Source organism: Chiloscyllium plagiosum, unplaced genomic scaffold, assembly GCF_037043375.1.
Source record: "Chiloscyllium plagiosum isolate Xiang-an unplaced genomic scaffold, Cpla_swu_hap1 HiC_scaffold_17, whole genome shotgun sequence".
In the NCBI taxonomy this organism is placed as follows: Eukaryota; Metazoa; Chordata; class Chondrichthyes; order Orectolobiformes; family Hemiscylliidae; genus Chiloscyllium; species Chiloscyllium plagiosum.
In genome coordinates this window covers 37,126,289-37,140,473 of record NW_028270155.1, presented here as the reverse complement: position 1 = coordinate 37,140,473, position 14,185 = coordinate 37,126,289, and the positions used below count along the sequence as shown (strand labels likewise).

General features: G+C 42.5%; 1 protein-coding gene across 3 annotated transcripts in view; it reads right to left on the bottom strand.

Annotated features, from left to right (window-relative positions):
* Nucleotides 1-14,185, bottom strand: part of slc7a9 (solute carrier family 7 member 9) — a 64,211-nt gene that overhangs the window by 26,514 nt on the left and 23,512 nt on the right. For all 3 annotated transcript variants that reach the window (XM_087995566.1, XM_087995567.1, XM_043706833.2), the window contains 3 exons: nucleotides 8,913-9,060; nucleotides 3,204-3,446; nucleotides 499-624 (listed from right to left, as the gene is read on the bottom strand). In XM_087995566.1, coding sequence (XP_087851692.1) covers nucleotides 499-624; nucleotides 3,204-3,446; nucleotides 8,913-9,060 — 517 coding nt within the window. The remainder of the gene's footprint in view (nucleotides 1-498; nucleotides 625-3,203; nucleotides 3,447-8,912; nucleotides 9,061-14,185) is intronic.

The window sequence follows — 14,185 nt, the reverse complement described above, 5'->3', positions numbered from 1 at the left end:
ATTAAATCGACCACAGTTAAAGACTGATTGGCAAATTATTTACAGGCATACTTTAATACTGCACAATTTTATTCTGAGTAGAACCTAAACACTTTCATAGTTTGAGAACTTAATCCATGTATGTGGCCAATACCTGCAGTATATTTCCTTGAGTTAAACACTAAAATATTCCACACCAAGTTATTCCGATAACATTTTAATAAATGATGTGTATATTTAGATATTTCTGTAAAACTCAGAGAAAGCTCTAATTAAGTCATTAAATGCAAATCTCTCTCTGTTATAATAGTCACAATTAACATTGAGTAAATCAGGACAGCAGAACTAAAGTCTATTTTTAAAGTTTGGTACTATAACTTACTCCTAGAGATGAACATAAATTTTTTAAAAATCAAGTTATGTGTAAAACTGATGAGAACAATATTGAATTTAATCTAAGATTGGAATTTAATGTAACTTTCTATTGACATTCATTGCCAAACATCAGTAACATCCCACCTTGTGCAATGAGAACAATCCCAGCCACAATGATGACAGTGACAATGAGCAATTTGGCAGCAGTTAAAAAATTCTGAACGTAGCTAGCCAGTTTGACGCTAATCGAGTTCAAGAACGTGATCAAAACTGCAAAAGTTCATAAAAAAACAAAAATCATCAAAAAAGACAAATGAATTCATTTAGCAATCTCAAAGTATGAAATATTTCATCCTAAAACACATCTAAACCCATAGGTCCAATCTCATTCTGTCACATAATTCTACTTTAGAACAGCGAAGTACATATAGCCAATCTATCATACTCAGTCATGACTCACAACAGCTCAGAGGAAGGGGAAGAAGTTCAAGGCTCTACATTCAGGTCAGAGGAGCAGCTCCATTTTGTCTAATTGGGCCCTGGAGATATTGGCAGCCAGGAGAAAGCTCCAAACTTCTTCTTGAAAAGATGCTATCAGGCAGTAGTTACAAGACAAGGTGCAAGCAATGGCTCAAGCAGGCAGTGAGGAGCTTGAAGAGTACTGCAAAGGCTCCCTCATGCAGAATTCAATCAGCAGTGCCTCGGCCTCGAGCATCACAGGATTGGCCATGAGGCGTGGCTGCAAGTTGAAAAGGCATGATTGCGGAGAGGTCACAAGGCTGAGCACTGGGAGAGGACATGTGTTGAAAAGCTGGGGCACAGGAAGCAATCTCTAGTCAGAGTGCACAAGAGGCCATGTCAAACTGGCACCATTGGGTTGGGTAAATTATTTTAAATTTAATAGCATGTCACTCAATGTGGTTACCAGTCCAAGTAATTTATTGATATTAAAGCAAATTAATACTAAACTGAGCAATATTAAATGAAGTCCTAATAGTTTTTCAGTATCAGCTACAGTCTGTTTCTGACCACAGTTTTACTCTCTTGGACCATATATCTTTCCTCTGCCACTTTCAGTGATGTCTATGCGACTATCATTTTGCTGTCTCACAGATAATCAGCATTACTGGATCTTCATTCCCAAGAAATACCTCTATCAATGTGTCCTACAACACTCTGCCAGGACATAAACGTGGTGTCACTGTTTAAGAAGGGCGGTAAAGACAAGCCAGGGAACTATAGACTGGTGAGCCTGACCTCGGTGGTGGGCAAGTTGTTGGAGGGAATCCTGAGGGACAGGATATACATGTATTTGGAAAGGCAAGGACTGATTAGGTATAGACAACATGGCTTTGTGCGCGGGAAATCATGTCTTACAAACTTGATTGAGTTTTTTGAAGAAGTAACAAAGAGGACTGATGAGGGCAGAGCAGTAGATGTGATCTTATATGGACTTCAGTAAGGTGTTCGACAAGGTTCCCCATGGGAGACTGATTAGCAAGGTTAGATCTCACAGAATACAGGGAGAACTAGCCATTTGGATACTGGCTCAAAGGTAGAAGACAGAGGGTTGAGGGTTGTTTTTCAGACTGGAAGCCTGGAGGGTTGTTTTTCAGACTGGAAGCCTGTGACCAGTGGAGTGCCACACGGATCGGTGCTAGGTCCTCTACTTTTTGTCATTTACATAAATGATTTGGATGCGAACATAAGAGGCCCAGTTAGTAAGTTTGCAGATGACACCAAAATTGGAGGTGTAGTGGACAGAGAAGAGGGTTACCTCAGATTACAACAGGATCTTGACCAGATGGGCCAATGGGCTGAGAAGTAGCAGATGGAGTTTAATTTGGATAAATGCGAGGTGCTGCATTATGGGAAAGCAAATCTTATCAGGACTTATACACCTTAATGGTAAGGTCCTAGGGAGTGTTGCTGAACAAAGAGACCTCAGAGTGCAGGTTCATAGGTCCTTGAAAGTGGAATTACAGGTAGGTAGGATAGTGAAGAAGGCATTTGGTATGTGTTTCTTTATCGGTCAGAGTATTGAGTACAGGAGTTGGGAGGTCATGTTGCGGCTGTACAGGACATTGGTTAGGCCACTGTTGGAATATTGCATGCAATTCTGGTCTCCTTCCTATCGGAAAAATGTTGTGAAACTTGAAAGGGTTCAGAAAAGATTTACAAGGATGTTGCCAGGGTTGGAGGATCTGAGCTACAGGGAGAGGCTGAACAGGCTGGGACTGTTTTCCCTGGAGCGTCAGAGGCTGAAGGGTGACCTTATAGAGGTTTACAAAATTATGAGGCGCATGGATAGGATAAATAGGCAAAGTCTTTTCCCTGGGGTTGGGGAGTCCAGAACTAGAGGGCATAGGTTTAGGGTGAGAGGGAAAAGATATAAAAGAGACCTAAGGGGCAACTTTTTCACGCAGAGGGTGGTACGTGTATGGAATGAGCTGCCAGAGGATGTGGTGGAGAATGGTACAATTGCAACAGTTAAGAGGCATTTGGATGGGTATATTAATAGGAAGGGTTTGGAGAGATTATGGGCCAGGTGCTGGCAGGTGGGACTAGATTGGATTGGTCGGCATGGACGGATTGGACCGAAGGGTCTGTTTCCATGCTGTACATCTCTATGACTCTATGGCATCATCTGTCTGCCACACCCATTCATTTAGGTTGTGCCTTTTCAACATACCTCTTTGAATATTTTGATCTTCTGTGGGACTTGCTTATTCTGTGTCTGAGTGTTAAACGTTGGTTCATAATGTTCCTCTGAGATGTTTAATCATAAAATTAGAAGCAGTTATATGTGTTTGAGGAATGTCCAGTCTATGAACAATAATAATACTTACTAATCGCAACTGCAGCAAGACATTTGATGACAATCTGTGGGGGCTCACAGCCAGGATAGAAGGGTGTGGCTGCATATTCTGCAAAACTCAGACAGATTATAGCAAATGAAGAAGGTTTCGTAACAACGATACACATCCATGAATATAAGAATGCAGGAATTGGGCCAAAAGCTTCCAGGAGATATGAATATTCCCCTCCTGATTTTGTGATCATTGTTCCCAAGTCAGCATAACACAATGCACCTGGGAAAACAAGAAAAATACCATCAGAGCATTTTGTACCATTATATCTACATAATGAGTCTTCAAGGATATATTCCAGTTTAATTCAAATTTTTTAAATTGAGAATATAAGAATTTACGATACAGAAACATCCCATTGATCTTTGGTTCATTGTGATCATTGATAATCTGGACCTTCAACTTCACTTTTCCACATACTCCCCTTGATTTCCTGAGAAATGAACACAGAATCACAGAATCCCTATAGTGCAGATAGAAGCCATTCAGCTATTGAGTCTGCCCCGCTCATCTGAAGAGCATCCCACCCAGACCCTGTAACCCCACATTTAATATGGCCAATCCATATAACCTGCACATCTTTCCACTGTGTGAAGAAAGCAGACCACCTTGTGGAAACCCATGCAGACATGGGGTGAATATGTAAACTCCATACAGACTGTCACCCAAGGATAGAATCAAACGCAAATCATTGTTACTGTGAGGCTTCTGTATTAAACACAGAGCCACTGTGCTGCCCTTTCATCTTTCCACCTCAGCTCTAAAACAGTCAATGAGAACCCTCTAATATAAGGAATTTTTAAAAACCCTCTGAGTGAAGAAGACTTCTTGTCTGAGATTTAAATGATTGGCTCCTTTCGTTTGCTTTATTCTAAATTCCCCAGCCAGGGCAAACGATGTTTTTATGTCTACCCTGTCAAGCCCCTTCATTATCTCTCATGTTTCAGTCAGATCAGCTCTCATTCTTCTAAACCCTGGCAGTACAGGCCCAATTTACTCAGCCATGACAGGACAATCCTCTCATTCCAGGGACCAATTTATTGAAATTTTGCTTTGCTGTCTCCAATGTAAGTACATCTGTACTGAAAAATGGACACCAGAATTATATGCAGTATTCTGGGTGTGATCTCATAAATACCCCATATAATTGTAGCAAGACTTTATTCCTGCATTCCAAACATCTTGCTGCAAAGAGTAATTCATCATTTGCCTTTCCAATTTTTTTTGCTGTTCTTGTATGCTAACTTTCTATGTTCCATGTAGAAATGTACATGAGTGTCTCTGAACATCAACATTTACACATTTCACTTGTTATAATAAATGATATTCTGCATTTCTATTCTTGCAACCTAAGTCTGACCTTGTTTCCTTATCACTGAATCTATCTGTATCTCTTTGAAACCTTTTTGTATCTTCTTCAAAGCTTGCATCCAAATCTATCTGTGTCTTCAGGAAACTTAGATGCATTACTCTGTCGAAGACATTGACAAATTCCCACAGCTTGGAGATTTCACAAACTAAATTGCTTTTCGGCTGATATAAAACTGCTTTCTTCAATCCAGAATTCAAACTACTAACGGCCCCTAATCTGTTTCTCTGGATCAAAAAAATTCAACTTTTTAAACATTTCATCAATTAATCACACAAAATTTTGATCAATGCATTTGACTTAAATGACAGGTCTTCTTGGAAGAGATATAGTTAGTTCACTGTTATAGAGTCATAGAGATATACAGCATGGAAACAGACCCTTCGGTCCAACCCATCCATACCGACCAGATACCTCAACACAATCTAGTCTCATCTGCCAGCACGCAGCCCATATCCCTCCAAACCCTTCCTATTCATATACCCATCCAAATTCTTCTTAAATGTTGCAATTGTACCAGCCTCCACCACTTCCTCTGGCAGCTTGTTCCATACTCGTACCACCCTTTGTGTGAAAAAGTTGCCCCTTAGGTCTTTTTTACATCGTTCCCCTCTCACCCTAAATCTATGCACTCTAGTTCTGGACTCCCTGTTATTTCTAAATGAATTTCTGAACTTTTAAAAAAGTTACTTTCACAAAACTGAAGCCACAAATCTACTTTATCTCTATTCTACAATCCAGATTCCTCATGATAATGACACATTATATATTTTTATCATACTACATCTACCACTTCCCCTTTATCCACAGACCATCTGGCCCAGAGATAGGTACACTACCACTGCACCACAAAGGAATCTTCTTCCTTTTTACATACTTGCAAAAATTCTTACAAATTCTTTTTAAATTCCTGACTAGTTTATTTTAATTGCTTTTTTTAAACATCAACTTTTTGATGGCTCTTTGCTGGTTGACAAAATGTTCAATATCCTTAAACGTTGTACATGCCTTACAACATTATAACCCTTTTCTTTCCCAAGTAATCATATCCAGCTCTTCCTTTGTTTTGGAATAGTTGGTCTTGCTTAAGTTTCAAATTTAGTAGATTGCAATTTTGAGGAGGTGAGGAAAGTGGCAAGAAAGACAAAAATTTGCCATTTCAGCCAGGATAGATACTTGTCCCTTTCTACCAATGTTAACAAGTGAATTCTGGATCAGAAGGCCCATGGGCCATCTTCTCATCCTCCAGAAATTAAGATCCTTATGTGAACAATTCATAACCACCTACAAGCCTCAAACAACACCCCACCACTATTCAGTCCATATTGTCTGCCATTCTGCCAGGCAAGGAAAGTGGCTGCCTTCCTGATAGGAAAACCAAGCATCCTGCCTGCTGGGTTGGTAGGAACCTTCATTTGCCCAATTTAGAGGTAATGGGACAGTGGGTGGCTGATTAAAACTTCCCCAATAGCTTTAGATTATTGACCCTGATATCCCTGACCCTTCTTTCCCATGGCCCTCACCTACAAACTAGTTCGCCTGGTATCAATCACTGGGAAAGTGCTAGAGTCTATTAATAAACAAGTAATAACAATGTGCTTAGAAAGTCATGGTCTTATTAGAACAAACCAAGGTTTATCATGAAAGAAAACACTTTTCTGCTTACTAGTACAACTCTTTTTGCAGCAATTACTGCACAGCTTGGGCCTTTAGTGACAGTCCCTGAAGCTGCCAGCCTCTGATTGGCTGGTAGTCTCATGTTAGAAGGCAATTCAGTGTCAAGACTCCTGACTGGATGAGAAGCTCACCAGATAGCCCTTAAGTTCCTAACTTGTGTTTGATATGATGAGTTTTCTCACTGGTGGGAGAGGGATGTTATCATCACCAAATTTGCCTTCCCCAAAGCTTACTTCACAGAGCGTGAAATCTCAGTGTTAATGTGTAATTCAAATGTATTGTAAATCATTAGTTCCAAAGTTAACTTTTACCATGCGATTGCTAATTAACCTTGCTCATTTCATAACACTAGATATAAAACAGCTTTATCCACAACATAATATATTGCACCAGGAAATGCATTTCTAGAAAAACATTCTTCAAAATCAACTTGCAGTCCACTTTTGGCAAATCTGATTATTTCAGTCAATATGCAAATCAAAGACCTCCACAACTATTGCATTGTCATTGTTACAAGCTTCAATACTTTCTTATTTAACATTCTGTCCAAAAGAATAAATACTTTTAGGGAGACTGTAAATTATTTCCACTAGTGCTTTTTGACCCTTGCTATTTTTAACCTCCACGTTTATTGATTCAGCCTTCCAAATTTCCAAGTCAAGACATCCTGATGTAATTCTATCTTATCAGGGTCACTCATCCTTCTTTTCCATTCTGGCAGCATTTTGTATTTCTGATCCTTCCTGTTCCACAAAGTAACATTGACAAACCTTTCTATTGCCTCAACTTTAAATTTCTAAATCTCTCCTCATCCAAACCCGCCACCCTCTGTGCAAGCTTAAAGCAATTTTCCTTAAAATGTTATGTACCTTTGGAACATTTATTTCTCAACCTTAGTCAACCTGCAATCTTATATTGTAATGGTAATTACATCTAAACTATCTATCTCTATTATTGTTCCTCATTAACTTATGTTATTGTAGATACTCTACACATGCTTATAAAGACACTTCATTATTTTACGCCCTACATGGATCTTACTCTCTGATGCACTAGTCGGTTTCTATTTCTGTTCCTTCCTGTTTCACAAAGCCACATTGATATACCTTTCTATTGCCTCAACTTTTATTTTTGGATTTCTAAATCTCCCTTCATCCGTACCCTCCTCCCTCTGTGTAAAGTTAAAGCTATTTTCCTCAACTTGACCATATATGCTAGTGCACTATTATTCTTGTATGCTCTCTTCCTTCCTGTCACACTCTGGTTAACATTGCTTATATCACCTTGCCTTTTCTCTTTAACTTTCCAAATCTCCCCCTATTTGACCTGTTCCTACCCACCACCCCATCTCACAACACTATTTAAAGTCCTCACTATACACCTAACTATATGACTTATTTTCCCAGACTGATTACTTTTCATCATAACTGAAACATTAACTCTGTTACTCCTTTTTGCAATGCCGCTTGAGGTGCTAAGTAAGTCTAACATTTTCTGGTTTTATTTCAGATTTCCTGTTTCTAAAGTATTTTGATCTTGTATTAGTTTAGGACATTTAGCGTACATGTTCTTATCAAGTGGGCCTAATACACAATACAAATTAAACTCCATCAGCCATTTCTTAGCCTTTTGATCAAGATCCCATTGTACTCTTAGATAACACTTTTCACTGTCCACTGTACCATCAATTTTGGTGTCATCTGCAAACTTATTAACCGTGCCTCCTATATTCTCATCCAATCACTTATGTAAATGGCAAACACAAGTGGACCCACGACTGAAACACCACTGGTCACAGGCGTCCAGTCCTAAAAAACAACCCTCCACCATATTAGGTTGGAAGTCTTCCCTTGGGTAGGGGACCAAACATTTGTGGGACATACGAATATATGAATTAAGAGTAGGAATAGGCCATTCAGCCCATTGAGTCTGCCCACCATTCAATAAAATCATGGCTGATAACTTTACATTCCCATCTACCCATGATAACCTTTCAGCTTCTTAATTATTAAGAATTTGCTTATTAGGAATAAAGCTGACACTAAGAAGTATGTTGTGTAGAACAATAACAGTTGCACTGATTCATTCCTGGAGTATTTTGAACTGGTTAATAATAGCCTGGTACATTTACACTCTTTTCTGAATTCTTTCATAATTTTGAGTGCTCATTGTATAATTGCATATTTAATCTTCAAAATGAGAAACTGTTGTGGGAGTTGGTGAAAGGTTTTGACATTTGGATTGAGAGTTTATAAGTGACTTGTGAAATTTTTATTTGAATTGATTTTTAACAATATTATGGAAAGCGAACAAATAGTGGTTCATTTTTAATGACTGGGAATTTTTAATCAAGCATTACATTTCATCTTCATAAGATAATAGATACTTTTCCATTCTTTATGGCTCTAAAAAAGATGTAAACCTTTAACTGTATAGATTATTAATTATTTCCATGTCTAATCATATCCTTTCCTCAGCAGTTGAGAGATATTGTAATTATTTTTTGATTTTTGCTGTAAAGGAAAAATATTATAAAATTCCAAAGTACATCATTCTTTTTGCAACAATTTCTCTTTATTCTATGACTGGTTAGAATATCTGTGGTCTGAAACAAATTGGTTAGGATGTTATTTTTTGCTTACCTAATGTTGCTAGGACTCCACAAGCTGACCAGACAATCAAACAAGGTCCCACTGCTCCAGTATTGGATAAAACAGCTTTAGGCGAGATAAAGATTCCAGAGCCAATCATTGTTCCTACAATGAGACTGACACCACTGATCAAGCCAACCTTTACAAGGAGAGGCATAAAGGAGAAAAAAATGCTTTAACAAGAAAACAATGAACAAAAGGCCATTTAGCCCATTCTGTCAACAGCTTGGGCAAAATTTATTCATTGATAGAATACATATGACCTATTTGTGATTCTTGAGAGAATGTTTTGTATAATTATTCCAAGAGATACCCTAGAGATAATCAAGAAGTCTTCGAACGTTTTTATTAACCCAGTGAAAATACCAAGGCTCCCATACATTATTTAAAAAGGTTCATTATCTTGGCCTCCTTTTTTGAAAATTTGTTGATCTGAACCCAAAGTCTCTGCAGTTGTACTTCTTTATAAAGTGTTATCATTTAACCTATATTTCCTCTCCTTTGCTTGCTCCAAATATATATCCACTTACATTTCACTGCACTCAATTTTATTTGACATTCATCTGTCCAATCCACAAAGCTCCTGAACTCATTTACAATCATTTGTACAGTTAACCCATGTTGTTATTTTATGCCATCAACAATTTCACCTCATGAACAAATCCAATTCATTTATCTGAAAAGACACCACAATCATTTGGGTGACACCAATTGCACAAAATAAGCCATTTTATTTACTGTTCCTGGGCCAATTGTTATTCCAAGCTGTGATTTTAGTTTCAATCCAGTAAACCCTTATTAGTTATTTTGCAGTATCCCATCTCTCTCAAAACAAGATTGAGAGAATGAAAACCTTGTTTTGATTATATTATCTGCATTAGGTAACTGCATTCTGAGCTATTACAATAAAATATTAGAATGAAATCTTTGCCAATTTAGGTAAGGAGATTGGCTCTGATGGTCTGTAATGAATAATGCACCAAAGTACAAAGATAAGCTCACTGAGGACTTTGGTTGCAAAATCCTGTGGATTTTCCAAAGTCAAATAGAAATTGTGCAACATAGATACCATTAGCATTTTTGAGTATCGGGATTGCACACCTATTGAAGAGATAGGAAGTCCAGCTGAAGGTGGCTTATCTGAGGAGCTGAAATTCCAGACACCACACCACCACATGATAACTTGTTGCTCTCTTAGCCATTTCCTTATTTTGTTTCTTTTTAAATCTCACCATTTTTCTTTAGGGGTCTATGCAGCAACACCAATATAAATCAAAGTGGTTCTCTGTTCTCCAACAAGTCATATTGAAATTCAGGACATAGGGAGTGCAAAGAGTCTTTAGCTGTGCTTATGTCAATATTTTGAGCAGGTGGAAGTTCTGCCCACAAAAAGTCAACCCAAATCTAGCATGTCAGCCTAATTGTTAGTCTTCTGGTATGCTTCTGCCAAAGTCTCAAACATCTGTCATTTTTCTGTGTCAAAGTATAGATGCACATATTTTAACAAGGAAAACATGGTGGTACAAATTGTTACAGGAAATCTAGCTTCATATTCAGTTCATTCTTGTGCAGTGGCATATTGTTGGTTGTATGTTCTCATTGGCAATGCACTGACCTGCTGTATAAAATTGGTCACAGCTCAATGAAAAATCCTTCCAAAATCACTGCCTAGAATGATAGAAAATCCATTCGTGAGAGCAGTTACATTGAAGGTAAGCAAACGTAATTGCAAAATGTACCTGCAGATCCTAACTTGGAGGTATAGTAAAACCTTTCTATGAAACCAGAATTATCTTAACCACAGTTCAAATCAAATATTGTGGTTTTCATAATTTCCTCGTGATTTGGATTTTCTCTATTTGATCACCATTTCCTTCTGTAATTCAAATGTTCTGTTAATGTAGCAAACCTTCAAACAAACATTTCTCCAAGCAAGTTCATTTGTATACCTGCTTTTATCATCAATTTCTTCTTTCTCTATCCTTCCTGAAGATGTTGACACTTTCTCCATAGTACAGATTTATGACTGATGGTCACTCTCTGCTCCTTTTCCCATATCTTGTGATTCCTTTGAAAGCCTCAACAAAAAACTGCAGAAAGGATGTTTTATTGTGGAGAATATCTTTGAGGAGAAAGTGAGGTCTGCAGATGCTGGAGATCAGAGCTGAAAATGTGTGGCTGGAAAAGCGCAGCAGGTCAGGCAGCATCCAGGGAACAGGAGAATCGACGTTTCGGGCATAAGCCCTTCTTCAGGAATGAGGAAAGTTTGTCCAGCAGGCTAAGATAAAAGGTAGGGAGGAGGGACTTGGGGGAGGGGTGTCAGAAATGTGATGGGTGGAAAGAGGTCAAGGTGAGGGTGATAGGTCAGACTGGGGTGGGGGCGGAGAGGTCAGGAAGAAGATTGCAGGTTAAGAAGGTGGTGCTGAGTTCGATTGGTTTGGCTGAGACAAGGTGGGTGGAGGGGAAATGAGGAAACTGGTGAAATCCGAGTTCATCCCTTGTGGTTGGAGGGTTCCTAGGCGGAAGATGAGGCACTCTTCCTCCAACCGTCGTGTTGTTGTGGTCTGGCGATGGAGGAGTCCAAAGACCTGCATATCCTTGGTGGAGTGGGAGGGGGAGTTGAAGTGTTGAGCCACGGGTGGTTGGGTTGGTTGGTCCGGGTGTCCCAGAGGTGTTCTCTGAAACGCTCCGCAAGTAGGCGGCCTGTCTCCCCAATATAGAGGAGGCCACATCGAGTGCAGAGGATGCAATAGATGATGTGTGTGGAGGTGCAGGTGAATCTGTGGCGGATATGAAGTTTCCTTTGGGGCCTTGGAGGGAGGTGAGGGGGGAGGTGTGGGCGCAAGTCTTGCACCTCCTGCAGTTGCAGGGGAGGTTCCGGGAGTGGAGGTTGGGTTGGTGGGGGGTGTGGATCTGACGAGGGAGTCACGGTGGGAGTGGTCTTTACGGAATGCTGATAGGGGAGGGGAGGGAAATATATCCTTGGTGGTGGGGTCCGTTTGGAGGTGGCGGAAATGACGGCAGATGATGCGCTGTACATGGAGGTTAGTGAGGTGGTAGGTGAGGACCAGTGGGGTTCTGTCCTGGTGGCGGTTGGAGGGGCGGGGCTCAAGGGTGGAGGAGCGGGAAGTGGAAGAGATGCGGTGGATTTGAGGTCGGGGTGGAAGGTGTGGATGAACTGTTCTACCTCCTCGTGGGAGCACGAGGCGGCGCCGATACAGTCATCGATGTAGCGGAGGAAAAGGTGGGGGGTGGGGCCAGTGTAGTTGTGGAAGATGGTCTGTTCTACATATCCTACGAAGAGGCAGGCATAGCTGGGGCCCATGCGGGTGCCCATGGCTACTCCTTTCGTTTGGAGGAAGTGGGAGGATTGGAAAGAGAAGTTGTTCAGGGTGAGGACCAGTTCAGTCAGTCGAAGGAGGGTGTCAGTGGAAGGGTACTGGTTGGTACGGCGGGAAAGGAAGAAGCGGAGGGCTTTGAGTCCTTCGTGATGGGGGATGGAGGTGTACAGGGACTGGATGTCCATGGTGAAGATAAGGCATTGGGGACCAGGGAAGTGAAAATCATGGAGGAGGTGGAGGGCATGGTTGGTGTCCCGAACATAGGTGGGGAGTTCTTGGACTAAGGGGGACAGGACCGTGTCAAGGTATGCGGAGATGAGTTCGGTGGGGCAGGAGCAGGCGGAGACAATGGGTCGGCCGGGGCAGTCAGGTTTGTGGATTTTGGGCAGGAGGTAGAAGCGGGCGGTGCGGGGTTGTGGGACTATGACGTTGGAGGCGGTGGATGGGAGATCCCCCGAGGTGATGAGGCTATGGATGGTCTGGGAGATAATGGTTTGGTGGTGGGCGGTGGGGTCATGGTCAAGGGGGCAGTAGGAGAAGGTATCTGCGAGCTGGCGTTTGGCCTCAGCGGTGTCAAGGTCGGTGCGCCAAACTACTACCGCGCCTCCCTTGTCTGCTGGTTTGATAGTGAGGTTGGGGTTGCAACGGAGGGAGTGGAGGGCTGCGCGTTCCGAGGGGGAGAGGTTAGGGTGGGTGAGAGGGGTGGGGGAGTTCAGGTGGCGGTTAATATCGCAGCGGCAGTTAGCTATGAAGAGGTCGAGGGCAGGTAGGAGGCCAGCATGGGGTGTCCAGGTGGATGGGGTGTGTTGGAGACGTGAGAAGGGGTCGTGAGAGGATGGGCGAGAGTCTTGGTTGAAGAAGTAGGCGCGGAGGCGAAGGCGGCGGAAGAATTGTTCGATGTCACGCCGTGTGTTGAACTCATTAATCCGAGAGCGTAGGGGAATAAAGGTGAGGCCTCTGCTGAGGACTGATCTTTCATCCTCAGAGAGGGGTAGGTCTGGAGGGATGGTGAAAACACGGCAGGGCTGGGAGCTAGGACCTGGTGTGGGGCTGGAGCTGGATGTGGGGGCGGGGTTAGGCCTGGGGGTGGGGACGGAGATCAGTGTGGAGGCGGGGTTGGGTGTGGTGATGGCGATCGACGAAGGGGCAGGGTTGGACGTGGGGGCGGATATAGGCATGGGGGCGGGGTTAGGCATGCAGTCGGAGATCGGCGAAGGGGCGGGGTTAGGCGTGGTGACGGAGATCGTCGTGGGGCGGGGTTAGGCGTGGTGACGGAACACGGCGGGGGGCGGGGTTAGGCGTGGAGATCGGCGTGGGGTCGTGTAGGTTAGTAACGTCACTGGGGGCGGAAGTGGCTGCGGTGACCACAGAGACAGAGTTATTTCCCATAGCCGTGGAGGTCGCGAATCTGGCTCCACCCCCTACCTTTTCCTCCGCTACATCGATGACTGTATCGGCGCAGCCTCGTGCTCCCACGAGGAGGTTGAACAGTTCATCCACTTCACCAACACCTTCCACCCCGACCTCAAATTCACCTGGACAGTCTCAGATTCCTCCCTCCCCTTCCTCGACCTTTCTATTTCTATCTCAGGCGACCGAATCAACACAGACATCTACTACAAACCGACCGACTCCCACAGCTACCTGGACTACACCTCCTCCCACCCTGCCCCCTGTCAAAACGCCATCCCATTCTCCCAATTCTTTCGTCTCCGCCGCATCTGCTCCCAGGAGGACCAGTTCCAAAAACGTACAACCCAGATGGCCTCCTTCTTCAAGGACCGCAATTTCCCCCCCGACGTGGTCGACGAAGCCCTCCACCGCATCTCTTCCACTTCCCGCTCCTCCGCCCTTGAGCCCCGCCCCTCCAACTGCCACCAGGACAGAACCCCACTGGTCCTCATCTACCACCCCACCAATCTC